The 16,036-nt window shown below is 44.0% G+C and overlaps 1 protein-coding gene across 1 annotated transcript in view; it reads left to right on the top strand.

The window, feature by feature from the left end:
* Ears2 (glutamyl-tRNA synthetase 2, mitochondrial) overlaps window positions 1–14,757 on the top strand; it is a 22,536-nt gene extending 7,779 nt beyond the window's left edge. The window contains exons 4-9 of the mRNA XM_028764284.1: window positions 4,692–5,164; window positions 6,573–6,681; window positions 8,998–9,151; window positions 9,233–9,363; window positions 13,585–13,720; window positions 14,276–14,757. Coding sequence (XP_028620117.1) covers window positions 4,692–5,164; window positions 6,573–6,681; window positions 8,998–9,151; window positions 9,233–9,363; window positions 13,585–13,720; window positions 14,276–14,359 — 1,087 coding nt within the window. The 3' untranslated portion in view covers window positions 14,360–14,757. The remainder of the gene's footprint in view (window positions 1–4,691; window positions 5,165–6,572; window positions 6,682–8,997; window positions 9,152–9,232; window positions 9,364–13,584; window positions 13,721–14,275) is intronic.
* The last annotated feature ends 1,279 nt before the right edge of the window (window positions 14,758–16,036 follow it).

Below are 16,036 nucleotides of genomic sequence, written 5' to 3'. Positions count from 1 at the left end.
CCCCTCCCCCCTCCTCTCTCCTTCCCCCTTCCCCTCTCCTCCTCCTCTCTTCCCCCTCCCCTCCCCCCCTTTTCCCCTCCCTTCCCCTCCCCTCCCCTCCCTTCCCCTCTCCTCTCCTCTCTTCTCCTTTCCTTCCTTTTCCCAGATCTGAGGACTGAGTCCAGCGGCCTTGTGCTTGCTAGGCAAGTGCTCTACAAGTGAGCTAAATCCCCAACCTCTCTTTTTTTCTCTTTTTGGTAGTTCTTGAGATTGAGCAAATAGCCTGGTGCATGCTAGGCAAATATTCTTCTAACTCTGCTGTATCTCTAAACTACACAGGTCTCTGTGTAGGACAGTCCACAACCTGGCAATTGAATACACCTAACTGTGGAGGTGACATCTTACCACTTGTGTTCTGTTCCTTAAAAAGAAGTCAGTATGGCCAGGCAGTGGTGGCGCATGCCTTTAATCCCAGCACTTGGGAGGCAGAGGCAGTCGGATTTCTGAGTTCGAGGCCAGCCTGGTCTACAGAGTGAGTTCCAGGACAGCCAGGGCTACACAGAGAAACCCTGTCTCGAAAAACCAAACCAAAACAACAACAACAACAAAAAAGACCATTCCCGTGTTCATTTCCCTATTAATGAATCTTTATGCCTTTTAAACTTTGTCCTCAGGGGGAATTGTGATGAGTGTGGTCGTTTAAATGGGAATAGTGCCCAGGAGTTCATGTGTCTGAATACTTAGTCCCCAGTTGGTAGAACTGTTAAGGTAGGATTAGGAAGTGTGACCTTGTTGGAGGCGGCATGTCACTAGGAGTGGTGAGGTTTCAAAAGACTCTAGCTGTTCCCACTATGCTCTCTCTGCCTCCCATTTGCCAATCAAAATATAAACCCTCAGCTGTTCCCGCTGCCATGGTTTTGCTCCACCATCATGGGTTCTAACTCTCTGAAACCATAGGCCCAATTTAATGCTTTCTTTTTAAGTTGCCTTGGTCATGTTGTTTTGACACAACAGTAGAAAAGCAACCAATATAGTAAGGGAACATTGAAGAACATCATTTTCATCTGTGATATGTGTATGAGATAGTGTCTTAGTGTATTTGTTGTGATACAATATTCTGACAAAAGAAACTTCTGCCTCACAGTTTGAGAGTACACTCCATCATGGCAAGGAAGTCAAGAGCAGGCTCGTGAAGCCTCTGCTCACACTATGTCCACAGTCAGGATGAAGAAAATGGTGACTGCTAATGTTCAGCTCCTTTTCCTCATCTATGCAGTCCAAGATCCCAACCCAGGGAGTGGTGTAGCTGTACGTTTTAGGGCTACTTTATTGGATTCTCATATCTACCAGGTTTCCAACCCTTCTTCCATCCTAATCCTTTCCAAGCCCCAACGCTATGTAGAAGAGAATGAAGGTTAGAGGGGAAAGGAGGCATAGACTTCTTTAGATTACCCTGCTGACTAGGTGTGTCAAGTTCCCTGGGGCAAGTTTAGTATTCCTTGTCAGAATCTCTCCAACCAGCAATCCAGTAGTAGCGAACACAGCAGCAGCCACAGGCCCTCTTGGGACTCTCCCATATATACCTTCTCCAGAGTTCCAAACGTAAATTATCTACAGCTGGCAAAAATCATGCTTTTCCTAGAGTACAAGACAATCATAGGTATCAGCTGTACATAATCTGAAGCAGCCCCTTATCCTACACCTGAGATTAAAACAAAAACATACTCAACATAACTGGATTTTTAAGGAAACCAAATTCTTACTACAGAATGGTACAGATGGGTTTCCTGTATCAATTCATTTAATCAATATAATCCGTCACCAATTCCTTACAGGTGTGCCTAGAGACTTGCCTCTTAGGTGTTTTCAGATACTGTCAAATTGACATCAATATTACCCATCGTAGATTTCCAAAATCTAGACTTCATTATAGGGACTGTATATAGCATTGAAGCTGGGTATGGTAATACACTCCTGTAATCAGGCACTTGGAGAGAGAGGGACATGGGGAACAGGTGTTCAGGAACGTATGCGCACACACACAGACACAGACACACACACACACGAAGCACAACATATTGCCTTGATAGATCCTATCCAGTGGCTTTTTTTAGTTTACACTGCTTTCAGTAATAGCATCATAGCATTGAAGCTCTGCTTTCACTAACTGCTGGATAAAGGCTAGCTGTTTATAGACATTCACTGCTTTTTTTTTACCTTTGAGACAAAAATCGCACTGCATAGCTCAGCCTGACCTCCAACTTGAAATCTTGTTTCAGTTTCCCAGGTGTTAGGTTAATAGGTATCTACTATCAAACCTATGTTGTTTGTTTTTAATCATTAACAGACTATACTCCATTAACACAATGAATTTTTTTAGTTATGATCACATGATAACATGGGATCTATGAGACTGAAGAGTTAGGTGTATCAAAAACTGAGTTTACTGCCCAGTGTGATGGCACATGCCTTTAGTCCCAGCACTCAGGAGCAGAGGCAGGCAAATCTCAGTTTGAGGCCAGCCTGGTCTACAGAGCCAGTTCCAGGAAGGCCAAGGCTACACAGGGAAACCCTGTCTCAGGAAAAACAAAACAAAACAAAACAAAAAAAAAAAAACAACTGAGTTTGCAAGTTTCACATTTGTGTTTCATTTGTTTCAAAGATTTATTATTTTATGAATGAGTACACTGTTGCTGTCTTCAGACACACAAGAAGAGGGCATCAGAGTCCATTACAGATGATTGTGAGCCACATGTGGTTGCTGGGAATTGAACTCAGGACCTCTGGAAGAGCAGACAGTGCTCTTAACTGCTGAGCCATCTCCCCAGCCTCACATTTGTGTTTCTTAGGACACTTCTGGATATATATTTAAAAATTTAAATTTACAGACAGAAACTAGTGAATTGGTTCAGCAAGTGAGATTGCTTACTACATAGGCCTAAAGACCTGAGATCCAGCTGCAGGACCCATGTGCAAGATGGAAGGAGAGAACTGACTCCATAATGCTGCCCTCTGACTTGCACACATGCACCATGGTATATGCATATTATGTGCACACAATAATAATACATTTTAAAAACCTTTTCTTGTTTGATTGTGTCTTGTTTTTATTTTGTTTTGTTTTGTTTTTCAAGACATGGCTCCCCTATGTAGCTCTGACTATCATGGAACTAGCTTTGTAGCCCAGGCTATCCTTGAATTCAGAGAGCCACCAGCCTCTGCCTCCTGAGTGTTGGCATTAAAGGCATGCACCACAACATTTGGCTAAAACTTTTTTTTAGGTGGCAAACTAGGAAACTGGAGAGTTAGTTGACTTAGGAGTTAGGAACTCACACTGCTCTTGCACAGGACCAGAGTTTAGTTCTCAACACCCACATTAGGCAGCTCACAGCTCATGTAACTCCAGCTCCAGGGGCATCCATTGGCTCTGACCTGCCCAGACACTGTGCATATATATATATATATATATATATATATATATATATATATATACACACACACACACACACACACACACACATAAGCACAAAGTTATATATACATATAATTTTTAATAAAAATTTTTGAAGAAATGATCAACCAAAGAAGGAAAGACGTAAGAGATGAGTTTAAAAAAAAATGAAAGCAGGGCTGGAGAGATGGCTCAGATGTTAAGAGCACTGGCTGTTCTTCCAGAGGTCCTGAGTTCAGTTCCTAGCAACCACATAGAGGTTCATAACCATTTATAATGAGATCTGGCTCCCTCTTTTTGCTGTGCAGGCAGAACATTGTATATATAATAAATAAGTAAATCTATTAAAAATGGTGAAAATAACAACAGCTCTCAATATTTTCTCTGGTGTATGAGTTATCTGGGCTTATGGTTACCCTATAGATTCTGGGTTGTCATGTCTTAAGTTTGGGTCCTAGTTTCTTACGAGTTCTCAAGTGAAGCTGGTCCTGGAGGGGACTCCACACCCACTTTCAGTAGGGAGAACATGAGCCACACAAACCTTACCTTCGAATCTTACGGAAATCTGGAGATGGATGACTCTAGGCTAAGGGGAGCAGCCTTGAGCTGTCAGAGCTCTGTGGTGACCTCTCTGACTACTACCCTGCCTGCTGACATCCTTACCTTTTCTCCTTTAATTGTATATGGGGTTAACAGTTTCTACATGGTGTCTCAGAGAGTGGTATCCAGAGTGCTTCTGGGAAGTATAAAAAGGAAGGTTTCCCCCTTAGAGGTATGTCTTAACCCCATTGGAAAGAAATATCTTTCCCAGAACCTTATTAGCCTTCCCTTATCACCAAGTGTCATTTACATTCTTACCTGGACTGATCACTGGTACCAGGTCACAAGATTGCAAAATTGTTTGTACTCATTGAAATTCTGCTTTTAGTCTAAGCATTTCCCATGTCCTCCTTAGCAAGGGAAAAGGGACAATGATTAATAAGTCAACACACTGTGTTATCCCACACAACTTTATTTTTAATCCTATTCTAAACAGAAGAAGCCCCTTCAAGAGGTTAATGAGTTGTCCCAGGGCATAAGTTATCAGAAACCAAAGGTAAGGGTTGGGGTTATAGTTCAGTTGGTAGAGTGCTTACTAGCATTTTCAGGGCCTTGAGTAAAATCTCTAGCACTGCAAGTAAAAAACAAGAACTTGAGGGACAAGTGAGATTCTGTCCACTGATGGTTCTCTTAGCTACTCTGTTGTTCTATCTCCCAACAGGTATGACAATCGGTGCCGGAATCTGAGCCAGGCACAGGTGGCCCAGAAGCTGGCCACAGACCCCAAGCCTGCTATCCGCTTCCGCCTAGAGGAGTCAGTACCAGCCTTCCAAGACATGGTATATGGCTGGACTCAGCATGAAGTGGCCAGTGTGGAGGGGGACCCAGTTATCCTGAAAAGTGATGGCTTTCCCACCTACCACCTAGCCTGTGTGGTAGATGACCACCACATGTGCATCAGCCATGTGCTGCGGGGCTCTGAGTGGCTGGTCTCCACCTCCAAGCACTTGCTCCTCTACCAGGCCCTGGGCTGGCAGCCACCTCGATTTGCTCATCTGCCCCTGCTCCTCAACAGGGATGGTAGCAAGCTGTCTAAGAGGCAAGGGGACATTTTCCTGGAACATTTTGTTGCCACCGGTTTTCTGCCAGAAGCGTTGCTCGACATCATCACCAACTGTGGTTCGGGGTTTGCAGGTACATATGCAGCAGAGTGATCATGGTGGCTAAGCTTGAGCTTTGATACAGGCAGACCTGCATTGCCACCTATCAGTCCCATGATCTTGGACAAGTTCATTATTCTACTCAGTAGTGTTTATTGACCCAGACAACTGTTCCTTCGCATGGTTTTTCCCACACTGCTTTGTGGTTGGAGTGGGGCTCACAGTAGACACTGTCCCTTTCCCTCAGAGACCAGAAGTCTCAATAGTCGCCTCCATATGATAGGGCTAAGGGTATGCCCTGTAGGGTTACTTAGAAGCCAGTGAGCTTGTAAACATAAGGAACCAGCCCTCTGTCTGACCACATCATAGGCACAAAAGCCACACACCTCATGATTACTGTAATTATACAAGTATGTGCTCTAACAGTATTACTGATGTTACTGTGAATCCAGCTTATTTCAGGTTTAGAACACAAACTTTGAAGAACCAAGTACCAAATGGGATGACTTTCTATGGCAAGGATTTCTGAAACCATGGCAATAAGTTGATAATCCTAGTTTCTAAGGTGATCTTAGGCTCAGAGAGTTTGAGTAACTTGCCAGAGTCACATCCTTAGTAAAGGATATAATTCTTGAGCCCTGTGGCTGACCATGGTGCCTCCTGACTGCACCAAATAGAATTGCTGCTCATAAAGAAGCTGCTTCCAGGGTCTGGAGAGATGGCCCAGCAGTTACAAGCTCTTGCTGGTTTTTCTGAGTTCTGTTCCCAGCACTCACATAAGATGGTTCACAGCTGCCTGTAACTCCAGTGTCAAGCAAGATCCAACACCCTCTCCTGGACTCCATGCACTTGGACATACGTTCACACACACACACACACACACACACACACACACACACACACTAAAAATAAGGGGAAAAAAGTTAAAAAAAAAAAGAAGCAGCTTTCAGTCTGAATGTGATGTTACACACTTGAATCCCAACACTAGAGAAGCTAAAGCAAGAGGATTGTTATTCAAGGTCAGTCTGGACTATGTAAATACCAAAGTTCTATCTCAAATGAAACAGAAAAACAGCAGCTCCATCAATGAGGTTCCACTGTAGTATTAAGGAGGAAGTATGTAGGGTCGCTGATGTCAGACCCTACTGACAGCCAAGCAGATCAGAAGCTCTGAAGTAGCCAGACAGTGGGCACGCTGCTCTTGTGGCTTTGGTCTAAATGTAGTGGGGAGCCTACAGCTTACTTACTTGCTCTCCTTTGTGTGTGAAAGCACACACAATTGGAAATGTAGCCAATACTTATATTCCAGCAATTTGGGAAACAGAAGCAGGAGGATCAAAATCTGTAGGCTAGCCTGGGCAATGTAGAAAGAAAGATAACAGGAAGAACAGAAATAAGTAGATGAGGGAGGGGCTGAGCAGCCAAGTGGGCCTGACTTGCAGAGAACCAAATGGGCAGGACCCTGCCGGAGCTGATTACACAGTTTGACCTGACTCGGATCACCTGCCACTCAGCCCTGCTGGACCTAGAGAAGCTCCCAGAATTCAACAGGTAAGTGAGAATGCCAAGCACTATGGTACATACCTGCAATTCCAGCATTTGGAAAATCAAGACAGAATTGTTTACAATTCTCTAGGCCAGCTTGTGTTACATAGTAGCCTCAAACTCACTATGTAGCCAATTGATGACCTTGAATTCTTGATCTTCCTGCCTCCACCTCCCAATTGCTCAAATTGCATGAGTGTGCCAACATACTGATTTAACTGCAGTGTTTTAAGGATATGACTTTATCAGTTGTGTAACTTTGCTGTATGTTACCTATAAGGGTCCAAGACAGAGTTTAAATGACTAGCAGATTTATGCAGTGAGCAATGAGGCATCCCTTGCATGGTGCCTTCAAGAGTGAATGCAATCTAGCATGTCAGATACAATCCAGCTACCTTTTTTTATCCCATAGAAGTACTATTTCAGGAGGAAATGGAGTCAGGTCAGAGAGATACTTTGTGATACCTCCCTGCAATCTAGGAGTCAGCAAAAAAGAAAGGTTCTAGCCAAGCTGAATTATCCCCAGATGTTTCTGTCATCAAGTACCTCCATGCTTATTTCAGAGATACACTAAATATATTAGTAGGTATATTAGTATCACAGCAGCAGCAGTAAATAATACTGGTAGTGTATGAATATGGGAATAGTGACTGATTCACTTAGCATGACTGTGTCCCAGGGTTGGACTTGTGGTGTATTAATTCAGCATGGCCAGGGGAGTCTCCTGGGTTGTTTTTTCCTTCTTACTGCTGGCCTTGCTGCTAAGGAGATTACACAGTTTCTGTACTGTATCCATATGTTTTCTTTAATACTCAAATTATTTTTCCAACCAAATTACACATGCTTATAATTCCAGGACTCAAGAGACTGTGGAAAGATGGTGACTTCTAAGCCAGCTACATAGAATCTGTCACAAACACTAAGAACAAAGCAAAAAGTTTTAGATTGTTTTTTGAAAGTCTGCATTAAGATATCTTCCAGTAGTGTCTTGTCTTCCATCCTGTGACATGCAAAGAGCCTCAGACTCCTGCAGATCTGCAGCCCTTGAATGGATGGCTTCCAGGCCCTGGCATCAGTACTTCAAATATAGTCCTATGGTTAATCTTCATTACCACTCTGCCAGAGGCCTCTTATCCCACTCTGTGTCTGAGGCTCCCTAGCTTTCCAGTAGTTGTGTGGGTTACAGCAAACACCTGCCAGGTGGGCTCTGGACTCAGGACTATTCAAGCCTGTGAGCTGTTTACCACTTTATTACCTGGCTTTCCTCTGTAACACAGAGAAGGAGCCATAGGACTTAGAGTAGTTCCTGGATCTGCACTGCTATGTCTCTCCTTGGCCCTTTTAGTCCTGTCAGGAAGAGGCAAAGGACAGCCTGAGGACTGAAGATAAGGCTTGGTATGTGGGTTGGACTTTTGGAGGCTTTACTGTTCAGAAGAAACTCAGGGAGTTAGGATTCTAGAAAAGAGATAATTTAAATTGACAGGAAAGCCTCAGCTTTGAAACCAAGTGCTTCATTGAAACTGCTCCTGTTCCAAATCGTAGGAATACATTTTTGGACCTCTTCTTTTGTATCAGTGCTTCATAATACAAATGAGGCCAAAAAGCACATTTCTAGATTCTTCTGTGTAAAACTCAGGTGCCTCTGGAGGTCAGGTGATGGTGTGGGAAGGGAGAGTCTGGCAAGACACCAAGGAGAAGAGGAACAGGGCAGTCGGAGAACTGTAGAATATGAATCTGGATCTAGCCTGCTCCAGCCAGTTAAAGCTGTGGTCAGAGCACTGTGCACCCTGAGCTGCTCATTCCACAGGGAGAGCCAGAATGTTCATTACTGTGATCTCCTAGTTTAAAATTGCTTCTTGGCTGGGTGTAGCTCAGTTCTAGAATCCTTGCTTAGTATGCATGAGGCCCCAGGTTTTCTCTCTAACACCTCAAAAGTAACAGGGAAAAGTCAGCTACTGTTTTTAAAACACTGAAAATGCCTGGTATGGTGTCACACACCTTTAATTCTAGGAGTGCAGGGGCAGATGGAGCTCTGATTTTGAGGCCAGCTGGGTCTATGTAGTGAGTTCTGGGCTAGCTAGGGATATATAGGGAGACCTTGTCTCAGAAAAATAAAAAATAAAACACTGAAAACAAACTATGCCTGCTTAGACTCCTGGTGGTCGTGACCTCCATCAAGTCCTGTTCCTTTTATACATATAAAGAAAATTACGTCTTTACCTATGGGTTTTATAGATTTGACATTCTATGCTGTCCTGAGGGGAGAGGTTTGAAATAGTTCTGGGGTATCAGTACCAGGGCATCTTCTTTCTTCACCCTTAGGCTGCACCTCCGACGGCTGGTGAGCAGTGAGACCAAGAGACCCCAGTTGGTGGAGAAGTTGCAGGGCCTGGTAAAGGAGGCATTCGGGAGCGAGCTGCAAGACAGGGATGTTCTGGACCCAGCATATATTGAGAGGATCCTCCTGCTGCGACAGGTGTGGGTTCAGGACCTACTTAACCCCTTTCAGAGTTTCCTAAGCTCTCACAGTGCATGTAGTGACTGCCTCTCTACTCAGGGTCACATCAGCCGTCTGCAGGATCTGGTCTCCCCAATGTACTCCTACTTATGGACCCGTCCTGCTGTCCATCGAGCAGAGCTGGGTGCCAGCTCAGAAAAGGTGGATGTGATTGCCAAACGCTTGCTGGGGTAAGTGTTCACGTACCTGGTTAAGGGTTTGACACACTCTTTTCACTATTTGCCCTGGCTTCTCTCCACCAGACAGTGGCTTTTGATCCCTATCACAAAACTATGACAAGCTAAAAAAATGCTCTCTCACTGGCTTCTCAGTTAAGGACAGCAGCCCTTAAGGCCCAGGTGGCTCTGCACCCTGAGCTTCCTTTCCTCAGCTGTGTGTAAGGAAGAGAGGACCTGGCTTACTGTAACAGTAACAGAATTTTTGTTTAATTCTTTAAATATTTGTTTAGTTTTAATTTATGTATGAGTGTTTTGCCTGCATGTATTCCTGTGTACCATGTGTATATGTCTATTGTATTATTAATATGCTGAAACTTTTTAAACCTTGGCTTTAAACCTGGGTATTGGAAGCCAGGCTTTGGGAGCAGGGAAGTTATGCCCTGGTGCAGTCTTCCATCTACCTAGTTCTCATAATTGTAAGTCTCATTTTCTACTTTTTGCCCAAATGATATGTTACAGTGATAATGTCTGGATGTTTTTAGATGATTTTTCCACTTTCTGTCTTTTTCTTTTAAGAGATAATTTCTGAGCCAGGCAGTGATGGTACACACATTTAATCCCAGCACTCATGATACAGAGGTCCATTGATCTTTATAAGTTTGAGGACTGCCTGGTCTACACAATGAGTTCCAGTACAGCTAGAGCTACACAGACCTCCCCCAACCCCCAAAAAGGGGACATAGGTTCTATATGCTGCTTGGGCTAGTCTCAAATGAGTTCCTCCATCTTTTTGAGAAGCTAACACTGTAAGTGTGGACTATTGAGCCAACAATATAACTACAGCTGTCCTGTTCTTGAAAGTCTCCTTACTCCTTTTTATGGCTAACTTTACTGTAACACCACTTCAAACAGAATTTATCTATTTGTGTACATTAAGGTTGCTTCCATATTTTCATATTTTGCTTTTATAAATAACTGCACTGAATAAACTTGCATGGATATATTACTAAGCATGCTTGCAAGTACATCTCTCAATCAGAACCCAAGAGCTAATATTGTCAATAATTTAGGACATTCCATAGCAGAGTCTTTAATTCTTTTTTGTTTGCTTGTTGTTTGAGATAGGGTCTCACTATGTAATCTTGGCTGGTCTAGAATTCACTGTATAGACCATACTGGCCTCAAACTCACAAAGATCTGCCTGCTATTGCCATCTAAGTGCTGGGATTAAAGGTGTGCTACCATAGCCAGCTTTTTTTTTTTTTTTAATGTATACATGTGACTGTAGTACCCATGGAGGTAGAGATAAATTGAGCCACCCAGTGTCCTCTGAAAGAGCAATATATGTTCTTCACTGCTGAACCATCTCTCCCACTATTCATTCCAATTCACCAAGACCACATCTTGAACTTCTCATCTTTGTCTTGGGTTAGATTTCAGAGGCTGGGACTCCCACTCAAGTCAGGAAAGATGACACCCAAATGCCTAGGAGCCACCAAACTACTAGAAGTTCCTTTTGTCCCACAGCCAAGTTCTCAGCCAGCTCTGACATGTCCTGGGCTGCCAATAGCAGCTACCTGGGGCCTTTCCTGTTCCTTGGCAGTCTCCTCCTCTGAATGCAATGACATTGGAGAGTGTCCATATTCTTCCTATATTGCATTTTGTTTATTTATTTATTTATTTATTTTTTAATTTTTTCAAGACAAGGTTTCTCTGTGTAGTCCTGGCTGTCCTGGAATTCACTCTGTAGACCAGTCTGGCCTCGAACTCAGAAATCCACCTGCCTCTGCCTCCCAAGTGCTGGGATTAAAGGTGTGTGCTACTACTGCCCGGCACATTTTGTATTTTTAGTATTTTATCTCCTTGACTTTATAAATAGCAGTGATCCTGTGCCCAGTTAATGATAGGCTTTGTCCAGGAGGGCTACTATAATAAAAATACCACAAACTTCTGTAAACAACAGATTTGAAGCTAAGAGTCTACAGACAAGTGCCGTGAGTCCAGGGCAGGCAATGGCAAACTCCTGGGCTTTGTTCTAACATGCTCAGCTGCTGAAGTCTGAAGTTGTTAAGCTATGCACACTGAGAGGCTGCTTCTTCAGATTACTTATAAGACTACTTCCTGAGCTACTACTTTCCTTCACTGAATTGCCACTCAGTCCCCTCAGGAGCAGGGCTTTTGCTATTGAAGCAGTGGTATAGCTCTGCCCTGTTATTTTAAAAAGAGGTGAGATTTTTGGTTTGTTTGTTTACTGTGTGTATGTGTGTTTGCATATAGAGGCCAGAAGAGGCCATTAACTCCTTGGAACTGAAGTTATAGGCAATTATAAGCCACCTGACATAGGTGCTGAGAACCAAACTTGGGTACTCTAGAAGCAGTAAGTGATCATAACTACTAAGCCGTCTCTCCAGTCTCTGAGATACACTCTTAAGGGACCTGGGAAGCTACAATGGAATGTGCCCACCCACCACCTCTGTCAGAGCTAGGGTGTATAGCAGGACTTGCTAATACTCACCAGCAGTTAAATACTGACACAGAGACTTATTAATGTTTATTAGGCGTATAGCTGGGCAGATTCTAGGCCAGCTCGTCTGAGTTATCTCAACCTTCCTAGCCCATGTCCCACTATGTGGCTAGTACTTTACTTCCTTCTCATCCCAGGTATGACTGTTTCTCTCCATGCCTCACTGGCAAATCTTCCACTTTCCCCACTTCTTATTTCTTCTCCCAGAGACCCTCTCTCTGTTGCAAAGTTCCACCTTCCACTTCCTGCCCAGCTATTGGCCAGCAGCTCTTTATTAAAGCCAATAAGAAAGGAAGGTGGATGTTTACAAAACATGAGGCCTGTGATGGGCCATAGGAATAACAATATCAAGATCTGCCAGGACTCAGCTCTCTGAAGGTTTGCCAGTCAACAATTAAATATACAGACAACCTTAACACAATGTACAAAAGGCACCCCAATAGTGGTGGATGGTTTACAAGTCCAGCTCTCACTAGTTGGGGACCACTCAAAACTCAAATGTGCTTTTGAGAAAGGGTTTTAGCTTGTCTTTCAGGAATATGAGGGTGATTATTGGCCTGTGGAGTTTAAGATCATTTGTATTTCTTTCATTTGTTTGTTTGTTTGTTTGTTTGTTTGTTTGTTTGTTTTTTGAGCCAAGGATTTCTCTGTGCAGCCACTTTGTTGGCCTCAAACTCAGAGAGATCCTCCAGCCTCTGCCTCCTGAGTGCTGGGACTAAAGGCATGTGCCATCACACCTGGTGACTTGTGTTTCTGTTTGTGGGGGAAGAGTCTCTGCCTAGCATGTTGATCGTGGAGCTGTTCCTGGAGCTGGTGTTTCCTGATGTCTTATTTATGTTCCACTGTGCTACCCTCTCCTTGACAAATCTTGAAGCTGTTTCAAGTAATTCCTCAGGAATTATCCACTTTTGCATCCTGTATTCTAAGTTTTCATTTTAGATTCACTTGCGATGTCTATCAGCTGCTGGGTGTAGTAAATGTTAGCTAAGTTTTAAGCTTTTATTGAAACTTAGTATCCAGTATTTTTGAGCATTTACTGAGTTTAGGGCTTTATTTAGTGCTGGTCATATTTTAGCTCTCTGTCACCTCCCTATGCAGTACAGGTGCTATTATTGTCCCTATGATATTGGTGAGGCACAGGGACTATATGGCAGTTAGTCAATTCTCTTATTATAGTTCTTATTTTTATTTTTGACATTTATTTACTTTGTGTGCATGGGGAGGGCACATGCCATGGCACATGAGTGTAAAAGTCAGGGGACAACTTGGGAGGAGTTAGTTCTCCTTCCACAATGTGGAACCTGGGGATTGAGCTCATTTCATCAGACTTGGTACCCACTGAGTCATCTCACTGGATTTTTGGTGTCCTTTGAGTGCTCTGTATCTTATCACTTGTCTGGGCCACCTATATATGTGGTTCCATCACTGTTTGCATGTAATAGATTGATGTAGTAAAGTTCCCTACCCTCAGTAAAGTGTGAGTGCTATAAGTGATTAATAGTCTTCTGAAGCTTTCTCTCCCACTCAGGATCAATATTCACCTATTCTCCACCCCCATCCCCTGCCGAGTTAGGGTTTCTCTCTGCAGCCCTGGCACTCACTCTGTAGACCAGGCTAACCTCAGACTCAGATTCTCCTGCCTCTGCTTCCTGAGTTCTGGGATTAAAGATGTGTACCTTGATTCCTGGCTCAGACTGGCTCTCTTTTAGGCTTTTAGAAAGACCTGGTTTAAGCCTAACTCAGGATGTGGTGAACAGAGAACTGAAGAAGCTGTCAGATGGTTTGGAAGGCACTAAGTATAGCAGTGTGATGAAGCTCCTGCGGATGGTCCTCAGTGGACAGCTGGTGAGATGGGACATAGCTGAACTGTTGCCTACAGCCCCTCATTGACCCTTCCAGCTGATGCTCCACAGAGTGGCACTAAGGCCACTCCAGGGAATAATAAACTGATGAAATACTATCATCCCCTCCTTCACCCACTGAGCATCTAACATGCACAGGCACTGTAATGGTTACAGTGGACATCATGTGAACAAAACACATATGATCCCTGCCTCCATGGAGGTCACTTAGAATAATAAAGGCAGAAAAACAGGCCCATGGGAACCAGCTGTGTGGAAAAAACTGTAAGACCAGTAAGAGTGGCTTGTAGCTTAGTGCGAAAGCATCTGCCTAGCATTCATGAGCTCTAGGGTTGATTCCCCAGCACTGCAAAAATAAAACAAAAACAGCAAAAATGACCCTAGACAAAGAAAATGCAATAAAGACAGACTTTCTCTGCCCCTGAGTTGCAGGCTTTGGGTTGGGACTAGCCTGTGGTTATCTTCTACAGATGGAGGGATGGAAGTTAGACATGAATCCCTTTGAGACAAAAAGACAGTGTTTTTTCTCTTTTCTTAGCAAGGGCCTCCTGTGGCTGAGATGATGGTATCCTTGGGCCCAAAGGAAGTACGGGAACGAATCCAGAAGGTGCTTTCTAGCTAGGAAGAAGATGCGTAGGACCACAGAGAAGACTCTGAGAGCCTCTACTCATGGAAACTGAATTCTGAGGAGAGCAGGAGGCCTGGGGCCTATTAGGATGAACAGTAGTAGAAACAGACTCTCTGACTGCTCTCATCAGCCGGCCTTTGGGGGCCCAGCCTGTTTCACCTCGTTGACTCTGGGAAGGATGAACTTGAAACTTGTGTCTTGATTCTTTTTGTTGTTTTAAAAAGATTTTTTTACATTTTTTTTGTGTATGGGTGTTTTGCCTCCATGTATGCCAACATAGGCATACGTGCAGAGCCTGCAAAGGCAAAAGAGAGCATTGGATCCCCTGGAACTAGAGTTACAGCTGCAAACTAGCATTTGGGTACTTGAAATTAAAGCCAGGTCTTCTGGAAGAGCAGCCAGTGTTTCATTGCAAAGCTGTCTCTCTAGCCCATTGTGTTGGTTTTCATGCCACATTTTACAGCTAGTGTTAGGAGCTGGTTTACAGAAAAGATCAACATTCCAAAGCAGCACAGAGGGCTGAGGTCTTGGTTCACTAGGCTGTATAACAATATACCACAGAATATGGTGGCTTAAATGAAAAAGATTGATGTGCTTAGTGTCCTAGAGACTGGAAGTCCAAGGTAAGTGTCACAGGGTCAGTTTCCTGTGGGAGCCTCTCCTAGCTTTCAGACAGCCACCTTCCACCTTCTTGCAGTATCCTTCTCTGCGCACACTTGTCCCGGGTTCCTTTCAGAGTATCCTTGTCTTTTTCAAGGGCACCAGTCCGTCCAGATGCTTCCCACCCTAATAGCCTCTTAACATAAATAGCACTCCTTTAAGGGTCTGTCATCCAAATGCGCACCACATTGTATGATACTGGGGTTTAGGTTTCTATATTTGGAATAGACTGTTGGACACAGTTTAGCCCAATTGAGTTCCAGCCTAGATTCATGGATCCCAGTCTTGGGCCCCATATGGAGTTGGGACAGTAATGGACACAAGCAGGGCGACTAGACAGGAGATTTTACTTCTGGATCATAAAGGGAGAAGTTACTCTTCCAGCAGGGTGAGCACTTGTGTTTGGGGTTACTGCTTGTCCTTGGGCTTTAGGTAGCCTCCGTCTCCTTTCACTGAAGGTTATCTGTTCTCTCCAGTTCCTGATTCCTGATACTTTGAGTTATTGTTGGTGTCTTTCATCATATCTGCCCTTATGTCCACCATTGCTTGTAAATCATTATACTTGGATTCCTGAAATCAGGTTTCCTTTCTTGAAGTCTTAACTTGGGGTAGTGTAAGTAGGCTGGTGACCAGGAACAAGACCCCGGCAGGGCTTGTAGCTTCCTCGGGGTAAAGTCTCTGCAGCTCCATTCACCCTCCTGAGGAGGGCAGGAGGCCAGGTGTGATAGAGGCTTGATCATAAGGACCTTGCAGCTTCTTGCTGGTTCTTTTAAATCCTCACCTCTGGGAAAGCTGGCTTCCAGGTCATGAAGAAGCTCAAGCCCTTGTGTCTTGAGGGGTCCACATGACATCAGAGCCTCCTGCCATTGGCCATGTGAGTAAACCATATTGGAAGCTGGACTTTCAGCCCCAGCCAGGCACCTCCTGAGACACCCAGAGCCAGAACACTCAGAACACTCTGGAACTTCAGACCCAGGATTGTGAGACAGCAAATGTTTGTTTAAAGCCACT

The sequence above is a fragment of the Grammomys surdaster genome, unplaced genomic scaffold (genome assembly GCF_004785775.1).
Source record: "Grammomys surdaster isolate TR1022 unplaced genomic scaffold, NIH_TR_1.0 142, whole genome shotgun sequence".
Lineage (NCBI taxonomy): Eukaryota > Metazoa > Chordata > Mammalia > Rodentia > Muridae > Grammomys > Grammomys surdaster.
Note: the sequence above shows the minus strand (reverse complement) of the source record. Positions and strands in the feature narration are given on the sequence as shown.